Source organism: Grampus griseus (genome assembly GCF_964374135.1).
Source record: "Grampus griseus genome assembly, chromosome: 12".
NCBI lineage: Eukaryota > Metazoa > Chordata > Mammalia > Artiodactyla > Delphinidae > Grampus > Grampus griseus.
The window spans coordinates 40,534,656-40,547,922 of NC_139006.1; the positions used below are offsets into that span (position 1 = coordinate 40,534,656).

General features: G+C 45.5%; 1 protein-coding gene across 2 annotated transcripts in view; it reads left to right on the forward strand.

The window, feature by feature from the left end:
* Positions 1-13,267, forward strand: part of LAMA3 (laminin subunit alpha 3) — a gene marked incomplete at its 5' end in the record, with an annotated part of 240,762 nt that overhangs the window by 18,041 nt on the left and 209,454 nt on the right. For both annotated transcript variants that reach the window (XM_082667718.1, XM_082667719.1), the window contains one exon: positions 586-738. In XM_082667718.1, the coding sequence (XP_082523844.1) occupies positions 586-738 (153 nt within the window). The remainder of the gene's footprint in view (positions 1-585; positions 739-13,267) is intronic.

A 13,267-nucleotide genomic window follows, 5' to 3' on the forward strand; every position in this document is an offset into this window, starting at 1 on the left:
TCATTCCTCCACCTGGAACACCTTCCTTGTTGACTGCTCACTGACACTTACCAACCTCCTCTCCATCGTCACAGGCAGCTGAAATCCCACCTCTTCCATCCTGCCTTAGACCCAGCACTCTATACTCTTGCCAAACCTACTTCCTTTATGGTTACTTGTATGCTTATCACCTCCACTGGGGCTGTGAGCAGGGATCCTCTTTGTATCCCAGGGCTTGACACAGAACTTGCAGAGGAGGATGTAAACAGCAAAAAGGATTTGCTGAAGGAGAACATCATTGCATCTCAGGCACAACAGGCTCTTCTTAAAGTGTCATTCAAGACAAGAAAAACATAACTCTAACTGATGGAAGATAAATATAATGTGTGTCCTAGAAACATGATAAACAGAGGTATAAACAGGTGATATGGTTTAAGACTGAACGAAAAAGAGAAAGCCTTACTACTGTCTTCAGAAAACATTATGATGAAATTCAATAGCTGAATTCTCTAAGCTATAGAAAACGGTCTTTGTTTCAATGACCTCTTCTACTAAATTGATAAGAAAAAACTACTTGACAATAAAACGAGAGCTTTATTATTTCAGGGCCAGTTCTGTGACTATTGCAATTCTGAGGACCCCAGGAAAGCACACCCCATCACCAACGCAATTGATGGATCTGAACTCTGGTGGCAAAGCCCTCCTCTCTCCTCAGGCACGCAATACAACAAAGTCAACGTCACCTTGGATCTGGGGCAGGTGAGTTGGGGCATTTCATCTGGAATGAGGAAAAATTAGTTTGGATCATTGTTTCTGTGGTTATTTCTTTCTTTACTTAATTTTTTATTGGAGTAGAGTTGATTTACAATGTTGTGTTAATTTCTGCTGTACCGCAAAGTGAATCAGTCATACATATACATATATCCTCTGTGGTTATTTCTGATATAATAATGATTATTTTAAAAATAAACTTCAGTTTCAGTTCACTAATCACTGTGAAACCTGTTACATTAATATTTGTGTCCCTTGTCACCCAGCACAGTGCGTGTCACGAGGCAGACACCCATACCCGTCTATTAAATGAGTTAAAAAATAGTTGTAAGTAGTATCATTGGCAAAGGTATTTTTGGCAGTGGTAGAGTACATATAACATAAAGTTTAACACATTAGCCTTTTTTTTTTTTTTTTTTTGCGGTACGCGGGCCTCTCACTGCTGTGGCCTCTCCCGTTGCGGAGCACAGGCTCCGGACGCGCAGGCTCAGCGGCCATGGCTCACGGGCCCAGCCGCTCCACGGCATGTGGGATCTTCCCGGACTGGGGCACGAACCTGTGTCTGCTGCATCGGCAGGTGGACTCTCAACCACTGCGCCACCAGGGAAGCCCATATTAGCCATTTTTAAGTGTACAGTTCAGTAGTGTTAAACAGATTCATGTGGTTGTGAAATCAATCTCCAGAACTCTTTTTTATCTTGCAGAACTGGCGCTGTGTACTCATTAAACACTAACTCCCCCTTCTACCTTCTATCTCTATGAATTTGACTACCCTTGATACCTCATATAAGTGGAATCATACCGTATTTGTCCTTTTGTGACTGGCTTGTGTCACTTAGCAGAATGTCTTCAGGGTTCATTCATGTTGCAGCATGTGTCAGAATTTCCTTTCTTTTTTTTTTTTGTGGTACGCGGGCCTCTCACTGTTGTGGCCTCTCCCGTTGCGGAGCACAGGCTCCGGACGCACAGGCTCAGCGGCCATGGCTCACGGGCCCAGCCGCTCCATGGCATGTGGGATCTTCCCGGACCGGGGCACGAACCTGTGTCCCCTGCATCGGCAGGCGGACTCTCAACCACTGTGCCACCAGGGAAGCCCCTCCTTTCTTTTAAAGGCTGAATAATATTCCATTGTATGGGTATCACGTTTTGTTTATCCATTCATCCATCAATGGACACTTGGGTTGCTTCCACCCTTATGCTATTGTGAATAATGCTACTGTGAACATGGGTATGGCAGAGATGTTTTTATAGCATTCTCTTTCCTGGAAATTCTGACTCTGTGGACACTGACTACCATAGTTTTTGTCCTTGTTTGGCCAGCTGGTCCATGAGGGTACCTGACTCAGACCTGTCCTCCTGTGGTAGGCTAAGATGGTCCCCACAATGCTTCCCTCCTGGTGTACATGGCCCTCTCTTTTGACTGTGGACAGCACTAGAAATACGATGGATGTCACTTCCGTGATAAAGTGGCATCATATGACAAAGATGAAGGGATTTTGCAGATGCGTTTAAGGTCCCAAGTCAGCTGCTCAAAAGGGAGACTATCCTGAGGGACCTCTCCTAATTAAGGGAGCTCTTAAAAGTGACTGAGCCCTGGGCTTCCCTGGTGGCGCAGTGGTTGAGAGTCCGCCTGCCGATGCAGGGGACGCGGGTTCGTGCCCCGGTCTGGGAGGATCCCGCATGCCGCGGAGCGGCTGTGCCCGTGAGCCATGGCCACTGAGCCTGCGCGTCCGGAGCCTGTTGCTCCGCAACGGGAGAGGCCACAGCGGTGAGAGGCCCGCGTACCGCAAAAAAACAAAAACAAAAACAAACAAAAAAAGTGACTGAGCCCTACCCCAAGAAAGAGATTTGAAACATGAGAAATTTTCCTGCTGACCTTGAAGGGGAAGGCTGCCTGTGGTGATGGCCACATGGCAAGGACCTAAGAGTGAGTTCTAGAAACTGAGAGAGGCCCCAGCCAACAGCCAGCAAAAAAAGCAGGAACCTCAGGAACCATAAGAATATGGATTCTGCTAACAACATGTGCAAACTCGGCAGTGGGTCTTCCCAGGCATTTGGTGATTACCTTGGTAGCAGCCTTGACCCTGGGCAGAGAACCCGGCTGCATCATGCCCAGACTCCTGACGTAAAGAACCACAAGATAATAAATGGTGTTGTTTTATGCCACTAAGTTTGCAGTAATTTGTTAAACAGCAGCAGAAAATTAATGCACCTTCTTTTTCCCTCCTTCAGACCAGGCAATGCCTCCCATATATTTCACCCTATTCCTTCAACAAATATTTCTTGAGTACCTACTATGTGCCAGGTACTGTTCTTGGTGTTTGGGATACATAAGAAATACAAAAGGGAAATGCATCCCACAGACTGGAAATCGAATGATACTGAGATTCCTTCCAATGAACGTGCTATCTTCAGTTTGGTGATAGAAGGGTTTTCCACCTCTTCTGCCCATATGTTTTGTTAAATCAGGCCTCTCCTGAGAATATTTTCACCGTCAGTTTGCATCTGAGATAATTCAGGGAGATCCGTCATGGTGTGAAAGACTCCGTAACCCCAGTTTCAACTATGAATTAGTCTTATCCTTCTAGCATTAATTCAGTAGAGATTTTGCCTATAATGACTAGGATTTACCTGTCATACCACTTTTTAAACTGAGGATTTCTGTAGTTAGCTGGGAATTTTAACCCATTAAATGATGTTTACTGAACATACCAGTGCCTTGTGGATTTGCTCTTTTTCCCTTAAGGCTATTTCTTTTAAAAACCTACCTGTTAAAAGTACTCTTTTGATGTATCTAAAAATCCTTAATTAAGATAGATGAATTAAAAAAACACCAGCGTAGGAGCAGTTTAGTAATTTGCTGGTTGCTGACAGACATGAGCCATGGTAAACATCTTCATGAAGACTGTGCCCACCCACCTCCATCCTGGCTGGGATGCTCCTCTGTAGGTGGCTGGGAGTGTGGGTCCTAGGGTCAGCCCACCCCGGTCCATGCCCTGATGCACTGCTTACTCTCTGTGTGACCCTGAGCCACAGACTTCACTGCTCTCTCTTGCAGTTTCCACATTTATAAAGTGAGATGATACTAGTGCTCGCCTCATAGGATTGCCGTGAGGTTTGAATGAGTTGACTACTTTGTTTTTAAACCTCTTCAGGCTGGTGGTTTTTAAGTAAGTTTTTATTTAATAAAATAAAGTGAACTTTAGTAAACACTCATTATTAAAACAGACCAACTCCTAACTTCTGCTCCTCTAGAAAATACTGTATATAATCCCGTAGAAAATACTCTAGAAAAGTCTAGAAGCAGGGAACGCAATATACATTATGTCAGACTGAGGATGTTTCTTTTTCCTTGTGTTGGAGCAACACGTGCTTTAACAAGCATGTTTTATCTTGTAAGAATCATATTTTATGCCCCAGTAGTGGGATCTGTATTTTCTCCTTTTTGCTGGAATTAACCATGAAAGTGTCCCTGAGAGGTTAGATTTCATAAATGAATAGCGACCTACAGACCTTAGATTTAGGAAGTGCAAATCTTTCTTTTTCTTAGTTTTTTAAATTTATTTTTTAATTGAAGTATAGTTGATTTACAATGTTGTGTTAATTACTGCTGTACAGCAAAGTGATTCAGTTATACATATATATACATTCTTTCTTTAATATTCTTTTCCACTATGGTTTATCATAGGATATTGAATATAGTTCTGTGTGCTATACGGTAGGAGCTTGTTGTTTATCCATCCTGTATATAAAAGCTTACATCTGCTAACCCCAACCTCCCACTCCATCCCTCCCCCAACCCTTTCCCACTTGGCAACCACCAATCTGTTCTCTATGTCCATGATTCTGTTCCTGTTTCATAGATAGGTTAATTTGTATCATATTTTAGATTCACATATAAGTGATATCATATGGTATTTGTCTTTCTCCTTCTGACTTAAGGAAGTACAAATCTTGATGCATAGTTGGGAAATAAAATATAGGCCATGAACTTGTTATTACGAAACCACTTTTTTTCTAGCTACTGAGAACTGGAATTTGATTTGATGTGCTGCAGTCAGTTTGACAGCTTACGTTGTCGCGAGGTGGTTACTTTTCTCTGTTGTGTTTTGGACTGCTTGGTGGTTTTCATTGTTATTTTTCTTGGCCAACACAGTTTGACAAGTGAGAACATTGCCTTCAGGACTTGATCTTGAAGGGCAGTTTTCCTCCTTACAAGGTGGCAAACGTAGGAAGGGTCTGCAATTCTCCAGGGGCAGTGGCATATTCTGGGGCTGTTCAAGTTCATTACATTATATATTACTAATCAGTTTCAGGCTATAGAATAAGAACAGAATGTGTTACTGGAAACTTTCATCTTGTCTGGCCAAGTATAATGAATTTATTTTGACATTTGAAGCAAAATGTGGATGTCCGGTTTTTAAAAGGGGAATTTTTGGAATGTAGGGACATTTGTTTCTTCCTGGTGGGGCGTGACCTCTGGCCATCCCCCACTGTGAGATAAGAAGGTGTGGCAATGGGCTTGAGTTACGCTCCTGGATTTCCTTCAGAATCACAACGAATCTTACTCTGTGGGCTCCCTGTATGCACTCTGCTTTTCCTCCTCCAGGGTGAGGTATAAGGAAAAACACGTGAATGTGGGTGAGGCAGGGGTTCTCATGGTCCCTTGAAGTCAAGGTGGCCGGGAGGTTGGGAGGGGCTGGATCTCAGGTGGGAAGGAAGAGGAGGACCAGCACAGGGGCAAGACAGGATCCCCAGCAGAACAAGCCTGACTCATGGGTTCCAGGGAACAACAGAAAAACCGTCTCAAGAAGAATTTTAAGGCTTTTACACAACTTGTCATGCCCTCAAGAGTACTGTTTTTAACCTATTAGTAGTAGAAATAAACAAAGACAAAGCAAACAAACACCCCTCCCCCCCCCAAACGCAAAAGGAATGAACGTTTGCCTTAGAGGCTGGAGGTATGAAAAGATGCCTTTGCGCCCTGTTCTGCAGGGTTGCTGGGGAAAGGGGCCTGGCTGGATAAGACCCCTTATCTTATCTTACCGTAGTATATAAGACAGTCCTTTGGGCCTTGTTAGAGGCAAAGGCTGTGAGGCCAGACCCTGCCCTCAGCCCTCCAGGACCTCTGAGTGGGCAGCCCGGACCACAGCTCCTGTGCCCGTTCACACATGTACCATCTCCAGGGCCTCCACCTGACTCCCTGCTTCCTGCCTGAGGGCTCTTTCCAGGCCCTGGGAGTTTTCTTAGCCTGTGTTTAGAGTAGCTAGCCGTGAAGTGCAGGATTTAATGCTCCCAAGGCAACCCTCAGCCCGAAGAGACAGGAGTTGGTGGAAAATCCCCTCATTTCCCTGCCTCTTCTTGGGACAATTCCGAGGAGCTTTCTTCACAGTTCTTCAGAGTCTCCACCAGGACGGAGCCCCAGTTGGCCCTGGTGGAATCTGCCTATTAACACCTCAGTCATTGGCTTTTCTCCCTCCTCTGTGTCCCTCTCCCAATTTATACTTCTTGAGATCAACTCCCAGATCAACTACCTGTACCCAAGTCTTTATCTCAGAATTGGTTTTATTTATTTATTTTTTAAAGTTATTTATGTATTTATTTTTGGCTGTGTTGGGTTTTTGTTGCTGCGCGGAGGCTTTCTCTAGTTGCGGCGAGCGGGGGCTACTCGTTGTTGCGATGTGCGGGCTTCTCATTGTGGTGGCTTCTCTTGTTGCAGAGCACGGGCTCTAGGTGCACAGTCTTCAGTAGTTGTGGCACGCGGGCTCAGTAGTTGTGGTGCACGGGCTGAGTTGCGCCGTGGCACATGGGATCTTCCCAGACCAGGGCTCAAACCCGTGTCCCCTGCATTGACAGGCGGATTCTTAACCACTGAGCCACCAGGGAAGCCCCAGAATTGGTTTTAGAGAGGACCCAAACTAAGACAGGGAAGAAAGGGGCCAAGACTGAGGTCCAGAAACCCCACTAGGCGTCCACACAAGCAAATACTATGAACAAGTTATTTAAAATGCAGTAAGTAGAAAATCCAGAAAAATGTTTCTAAAGCTCTCAGATTAAGAGTAACGAAGGAAACAGCATTATAACTTTTAAAGAAAAAAAATAGGTCACAGAAATTTCCCATTAGTCTACCTATTTTTTCATGAACTCAGCATAGATTGTGAACTCCTCAGGGTCCAGATGCATCTGAGAGTGAATTTAGTATTCAGATGCCTTCTACGAGCTTTTTTTTTTTTTTTTTCCTGGTCCTCTTCAACTTTTATGAGACTTTGGTGGATGAATCCAAAACATTCTTTGTAGCCCTTGTCAGTTCTGACTCAGATGGGAGGAAGGCCTGGGCTACTTTCTGATTCTTCCTGAGTGTGTGGTTTGGGGGATTAAATTGGTTCTCGGGTTGCCTGGGTCATTAAGAGTCTGACTCAGTTGGGTCTCTGGGTGGATACAGTTCAATCCAGAAAGTGGATGACTATTGGATTTGACTCAGTCTTCTAGAATTTCTAGGAATTCTCTAGCCTGTAAGCTTCAGGAAGCCAGGGACAATGTCTCCTTGTGTTCACTACATGATATTCTGCTCCCAACATCTTGCATAGTGTTCAGCACATAGTAGATGCTCAATAAATATTTGTCAAGTGAATGTAGAATGAGCCAAGGATGACTCAGGGTCGGTCTGAATTTCCCGGGCATGTAGTACCAGTGGAAGCATATTGCTGTGAGACCAAATCTCTGGGTGGGAGTGGACCAGCATTGGCCCTGTAATTAACTAGATAATTGGTTCCACTTATAATACTTGGGTCTCTTTGCAACATCACTTAAGTATTTTAGAGGAATAACACAAGATACATGCCTTATTCAGAGAAAATTTATAATTAATAAATATTCTATTAATGAACATATAATCATGAGACTCAACCCTTGAAAGCAAATAATTTGTTAGTGGGTAGAAAAATAGGGACTGATAAAATCTCCTGAGCTACTAGGGATGCAATTTTGTCCTTTATGCGACTGTAATAACCTAAAAATGGCAATTTGCCTTTGAAGTGCTTTTTAAGGAACTTACACATTAGGAAGAATCTGGCAGTCTGGCATTTTCTTTCTCTTTCTTTTTTTTATTTTTTTTTGCGGTACGCGGGCCTCTCACTGTTGTGGCCTCTCCCATTGCGGAACACAGGCTCTGGACGCGCAGACTCAGTGGCCATGGCTCACGGGCCCAGCAGCTCCGCGGCATGTGGGATCTTCCCGGACCGGGGCATGAACCCGTGTCCCCTGCATCGGCAGGCAGACTCTCAACCACTGCACCACCAGGGAAGTCCTGGCATTTTCTTTTTATGTATAAAAAACTCAAAGAAGCTAAGTGGATCCACAGCAACAGAATAGAATCCTGAGATGTCAACTTTGCTTAGTTCTCTGAATCACTATCCCAGACAACATCGGTAATGTATGTTTGTGAATAGATTCCAAGATCTCTAAACACTACTATAGAAAATAATGCCTGGGAAATAGTTTCTGACCTAAAAACGGTGTATTCTCTGGCCATGTTGGTTGTTTTCAGTATTTTTTTCCTCAATTGATGTATTCTTTTTTCTCAATATATTTTTCCACCATCTACCCATTTCCTCAAGCCATAAAGTTGAATTAACATTTACTCCATGTATTACTTAAGATTATTACCTAAGGTTACTTAAGATTGAAACAGATAGATCTGATGCTGGTGGCTAAACACAATGCTAGTTTATTTCTCATTCACGAAGAGTTGAAGCGTAACCGATCCTGGCCTGGTCACCCGCTCCAAACAATGGTTCAAAGACATAGACTGAGTAACTACAGAGAAGGCAGGAAACGTAGTCCAGCTGTTGCTCTAGAAGGGAAGCAAGCTCTCTAGTCAGCCAGGCAGTCTCTTCTGTGTGCTGCAGGTGGCTCCCACCTGTGGTGAAAGCTGAGATTGTGTATCTCTTCCCAGCTCTGTATCCACTGACATCGGCCGTGGTGGGAGCATTTACACCACAGGAATTAGCCAATGTTACACATCAAGGCTTCTTTCCAGGAGCCAGTATACCAGCATACGACTCACTGAGTCTCTTCCACATTCCTGCATTTCCCCCTCCTGCTGCTCCTTACCATCTGATTAATTATTACGTCTTGATTCTTAATATCCTGGAGTCCCGTTCCTCCTCTCATCAATACCGTGCTACCCTAGTTGGTCCTTTGACAGCTTTACCTGTGATTAGTCCACCAGCCTTCTAACCCATCTCCCAGCCTCTGCTCTCAGGTCCCTCCTCTAGTTCTGCAGTCACTCATGGTGCAGAAAGATGAGCTGAGAAACAGTAGAGATGACTGAGGTTGGCTGTTTTCCGGGCATCTACCTGTCAATCTTTCTCACTGCTTCCGGAGCAAAACAAAGGTTTAAACGTGTCATTCTCCCTGATGAACATCCTCTAGTTGGCTCCCCATTACTTTCAGAATAAAGTCCAAGTTTCTTGGCATGGCATATAAGTCCCCTCACAGTCTAGTTCCTGCCTTTTCACCAGCCTCTTTTCTAGATGCCACTTTCTCCCGCAGACTCTACGTCACATCAGTAGGGACCTACTGGTAGTTCCCTAAACACTCCATGACATTTCCTGCTTTGTGGCCTTGTTGGGTGCTGTTCACGCTCACCACCTGGTCTGACTACCTCCTTCCCAAGGTAACTCAGGTTATCGCCTGCTGGAAACCTTCCCTGACTGCTTGCTTCCCTCCCTTCTGTTTCTGTTTACTCTGAGGCAGTTGCTATGCTCTGTCACGAAGGCTTGGTACACCGTGAGCTCCTTTAAGGTCAAGGAGCGTATCATAGTCTTCTTTTTCTCCATGGGCCTTAAAAGTCCTGGAAGGGGACTTCCCTGGTGACGCAGTGGTTGAGAGTCTGCCTGCCGAAGCAGGGGACACGGGTTCGTGCCCCGGTCCGGGAAGATCCCACGTGCCGTGGAGCGGCTGGGCCCGTGAGCCATGGCCGCTGAGCCTGCGCGTCCGGAGCCTGTGCTCTGCAACGGCAGAGGCCACAACAGTGAGAGGCCCGCATACCACACACACACACACACACACACACACACAAAGTCCTGGAAGGTCCTACATCCTCAAAACATGATGAATTAAATGGAAAGAAACATTTCAATACTATTCTTTTTATAGTATCCCATTTGATTTTGTGTCTTGCTCTAACCATGAACAGCTGGGCTCTATTCTTTAAATATCCCTATTTACATTTGCTAGTTCCCACATAACCGGCACCACAAGTATAACAGACATAACAGAAAATGACTTAAATATGTTTCTTTCCAAAACATTCAGTAGGCTGTAGTCAGACAACATAAAACCAAGAATCAGAAGCAGGGATAGGAATTGTACTGGAAAGCAGCAACATTTTTCTACTGGAATTTTCTCCCAAACTCTCTATGAATATATGTTAATATGATAAAGTGCTAAACAGAGGTCACAGTGACCTCTTGGGACTCTTACCAGGTCACCCTGAGTCTCACACCATTGTGACTCTGGTGTTCATCTGTGTGCCAGGATTAAGGCCACTGCAGAGTGGTCAGAGGGATCGTTCTTGTCAGGAAGGGTGATAACCAGGGTTTGGCCTCCCATGGGAGGGTGAGGTCTGCAGTCCAGGAAGAGGCACTAGAGGGGGTAGCCCCCCGGCTGTGGGTCGGCCCCCATCAAATTCGTCTCTCAAAGAGCTAGACGGCAAACATGCACCGAGGTTCATTTCTTGAAAACTCCCTGGATCATGGCTTATGCTGCCGAGAGAAGAATAAACAGAAACAAAGCCCTTGGTACCTTCTAGAAAACGTTAATCCTCTTTCTTTGCGGACTGGCCATGCAGTTAAGAAGATAGGAGGAAGATGGCACGCCAAGGTACCGGTATTGAGTTCTGTGGAACTGGGAATTGACCAGAAGGAGAGCCACTTGGTTTCTTGGGAAGGACCCCGGCTGCCGTGCCAGCCTTTGGCCCCAGCGGGGTGGGCAGGGTGGAGAAGAGACTGACTGAGGCATAGAACCCCAGCAGGCTGGAGTGTGCTGGCAGGCCCTCCCCCGTGTGTGTGGGGAGGACTCCCTGCTATGGCTGGAGATGCTTGTGAACAGTGTTGGTGAACGTGCTTTGATCCTTGTGAAGCACTAGGCAGACATAGACTAGTGCTATCATTACTTAGAGAAATTGTCATTGACACCCCTCCTTCTCTCCTTTTCTAGGCTTCCAATAAGCTTACACTGCCTTATCTCTTCCAAGTGAGTGAAGGATCTATAAATATATTCACAGTAAAGTTCTGGAAGCTCAGTACTGATGTTACGTCTTCCCAGAATGTTTGCATCTTAAAAAATTATTATCTACGTTTGCCATGGAACTAGTACTTCTAGGAATTTATCCTAAGGAAATAATGAAATAAGTGCTTAAAATGTTTGAGCAAAGATATTCTTGGGAGCATTGTTTATAATTATATAACGTGGGAAACCATCTCACGTCCAGTAAAAGGGGACTGATTCATTGAATGGATTAATTGGCAACCATTGGAAGGATGCCACAGAGGGGGTCTTTGTTGATCTGACGTATGTTCGTGTTATAGTGTGAAGGAAAAAAAGCAAACTATATGTAAGCTGTATATATAGCGTGGTATGATTTCCTTTTCTTTGTGTGTACAAGCAAAGCAAAAAGTCAGGAAAGAGGGAATCTAAAATGCTGAGTGCTTTTTCTGGATGGAGCAATGATTGATTTTTACTTTCTTCTGTGAATCTCTTTTACAGTGTGATTCAGATGCATGGCTCTGGGTTATTACATAGGTACAAATCTAGCTCCAGAACTTTCCAGCTGTGTGACACTGGGCCCTCTTAGTTAATGTCTCGGGGTTAGTTTCTTCATCTGAGATGTGGGGATGAATCTAGAACCACCCTTATAGGATTGTTGTGAGGAATTAATAAGGTCATACAGAAAAGCTCTTAAAATTATGCCTCACGCACTACGAGAACTCAGTCCATGTTAGCTATTATATCTGTATTTTTTTCACTGAACGTTTAGCGTTAGAAAGACAGTAAAGATGATTGGGAAAATCTCTCCTTTTGGGGAAAGAAGAAGAATTCAATACAGAGAGGGCAATAGGCACAGTTATTCCCGGTAGGATTGGAGGTATTGATGGAAAAGCTTACTTGGAGCTTTCCTGATGCCCTCCATCCCCCAGATATGACCATTTCATCCCTCAATGAGGTTGGCCTGCTAGAGATCTTTAAATGCCAACAGAATCAGAGAAATGCCCAGTAAATGGATTTTTTTTAAAAAGAGCCTCTTTTATTCTTTAGCTAGTCTTGAAAACTGTTTCTTCCCTTGTGAAACTTTCATGATTTCAGGCATATTTTAGCTTTAAATCATGGCAGTTTTCCTATTACTATTAATGGCAAGCATATATAAGGAAAAACTGAATTTCATGAATTCTTCACAAGGGTTCCAACGAGAGCTTGTATTAAACGTAACGTCTCGGGGCATCCCTGGCCCCGGCGCCTTCCCTCCCCTGCCCGCCGTCCTCCAGGGCCCGCACCAGAGCCTCTGCCCCTCTTTCCGCTGGTGGCCCTGGAGCCTTCCTGTGCCACGAGACATTTTCCTTTACTCTTTTCTTCCTGAAGCCTCTCCTTTCCCTAGTCCTGTTTCTGTGCTTTTCCCTTTCCGTTCTTCCATTGCATTTCCTTCCTTTAGAGAAAAACTACACCCAAATCAAACCACCACCTGGTTTTCCTGCCCGCCTTCAGGAGGGGTGCTGTGCGTGTCCCCGGCCGCCCCTCCCAGCCCCAGAGTGGTGGCCTGAGGAGCCAGGTGGGAGGGTTAGGGCTCCACCAGGACCAGGCTCCCTGCCTGGCTCCAGCCGTACCCACTGGCCCAGCCTCCTAAGGCCTCACGACGTGGGCAGCGTGGACATCCTACCTCCTGGGACCTCTGCAGCTCCCTCCAGACCAGAGGGGCCTGGCTTTACCTGCCCCCATCCCATCCCGAAGTTCCTGCCGCTCTTCCTTGCGAGGTCTCCTTGGCATGCAGCCTGCACATGAGACGCTTCGTGCTCGCTCCTTTGTCTCTCTAACTCAACAGCAAGCTCCCGTGCTGTTTGCACTCCTCTCTTTGACTCTCAAACCACTAACGGCAATGTCCTGCAGTGTAGGAATTTCCCGATTCAGCACATCATGCATGACGAGCTCTGTGCCACATACTTTAAGCACCCTGAGCGATGAGATTGCATGTTTACCTTTACAGTTGCTCAACATTGCGGAATAACCGGAATGAACATTGGGGTCTTTCCCCTGTCTCTCACAATCACCCTGGCCCAGCAGCCTCTCGCCGTCCCCGCATGGCCGGTTCTAAGCACACGGTGTCCCAGGAGCTCCAGCGAGATGGAGGGGGCACACCAGGGGCGGGGAGACGCAGCGCCCTCCTCCTGCTTCGGGACCTCGTCCTGCTTCACCACCATCTGGGGGGCCCAGCAGCACGAAATCAGGCTGGTGTCTCTTATCA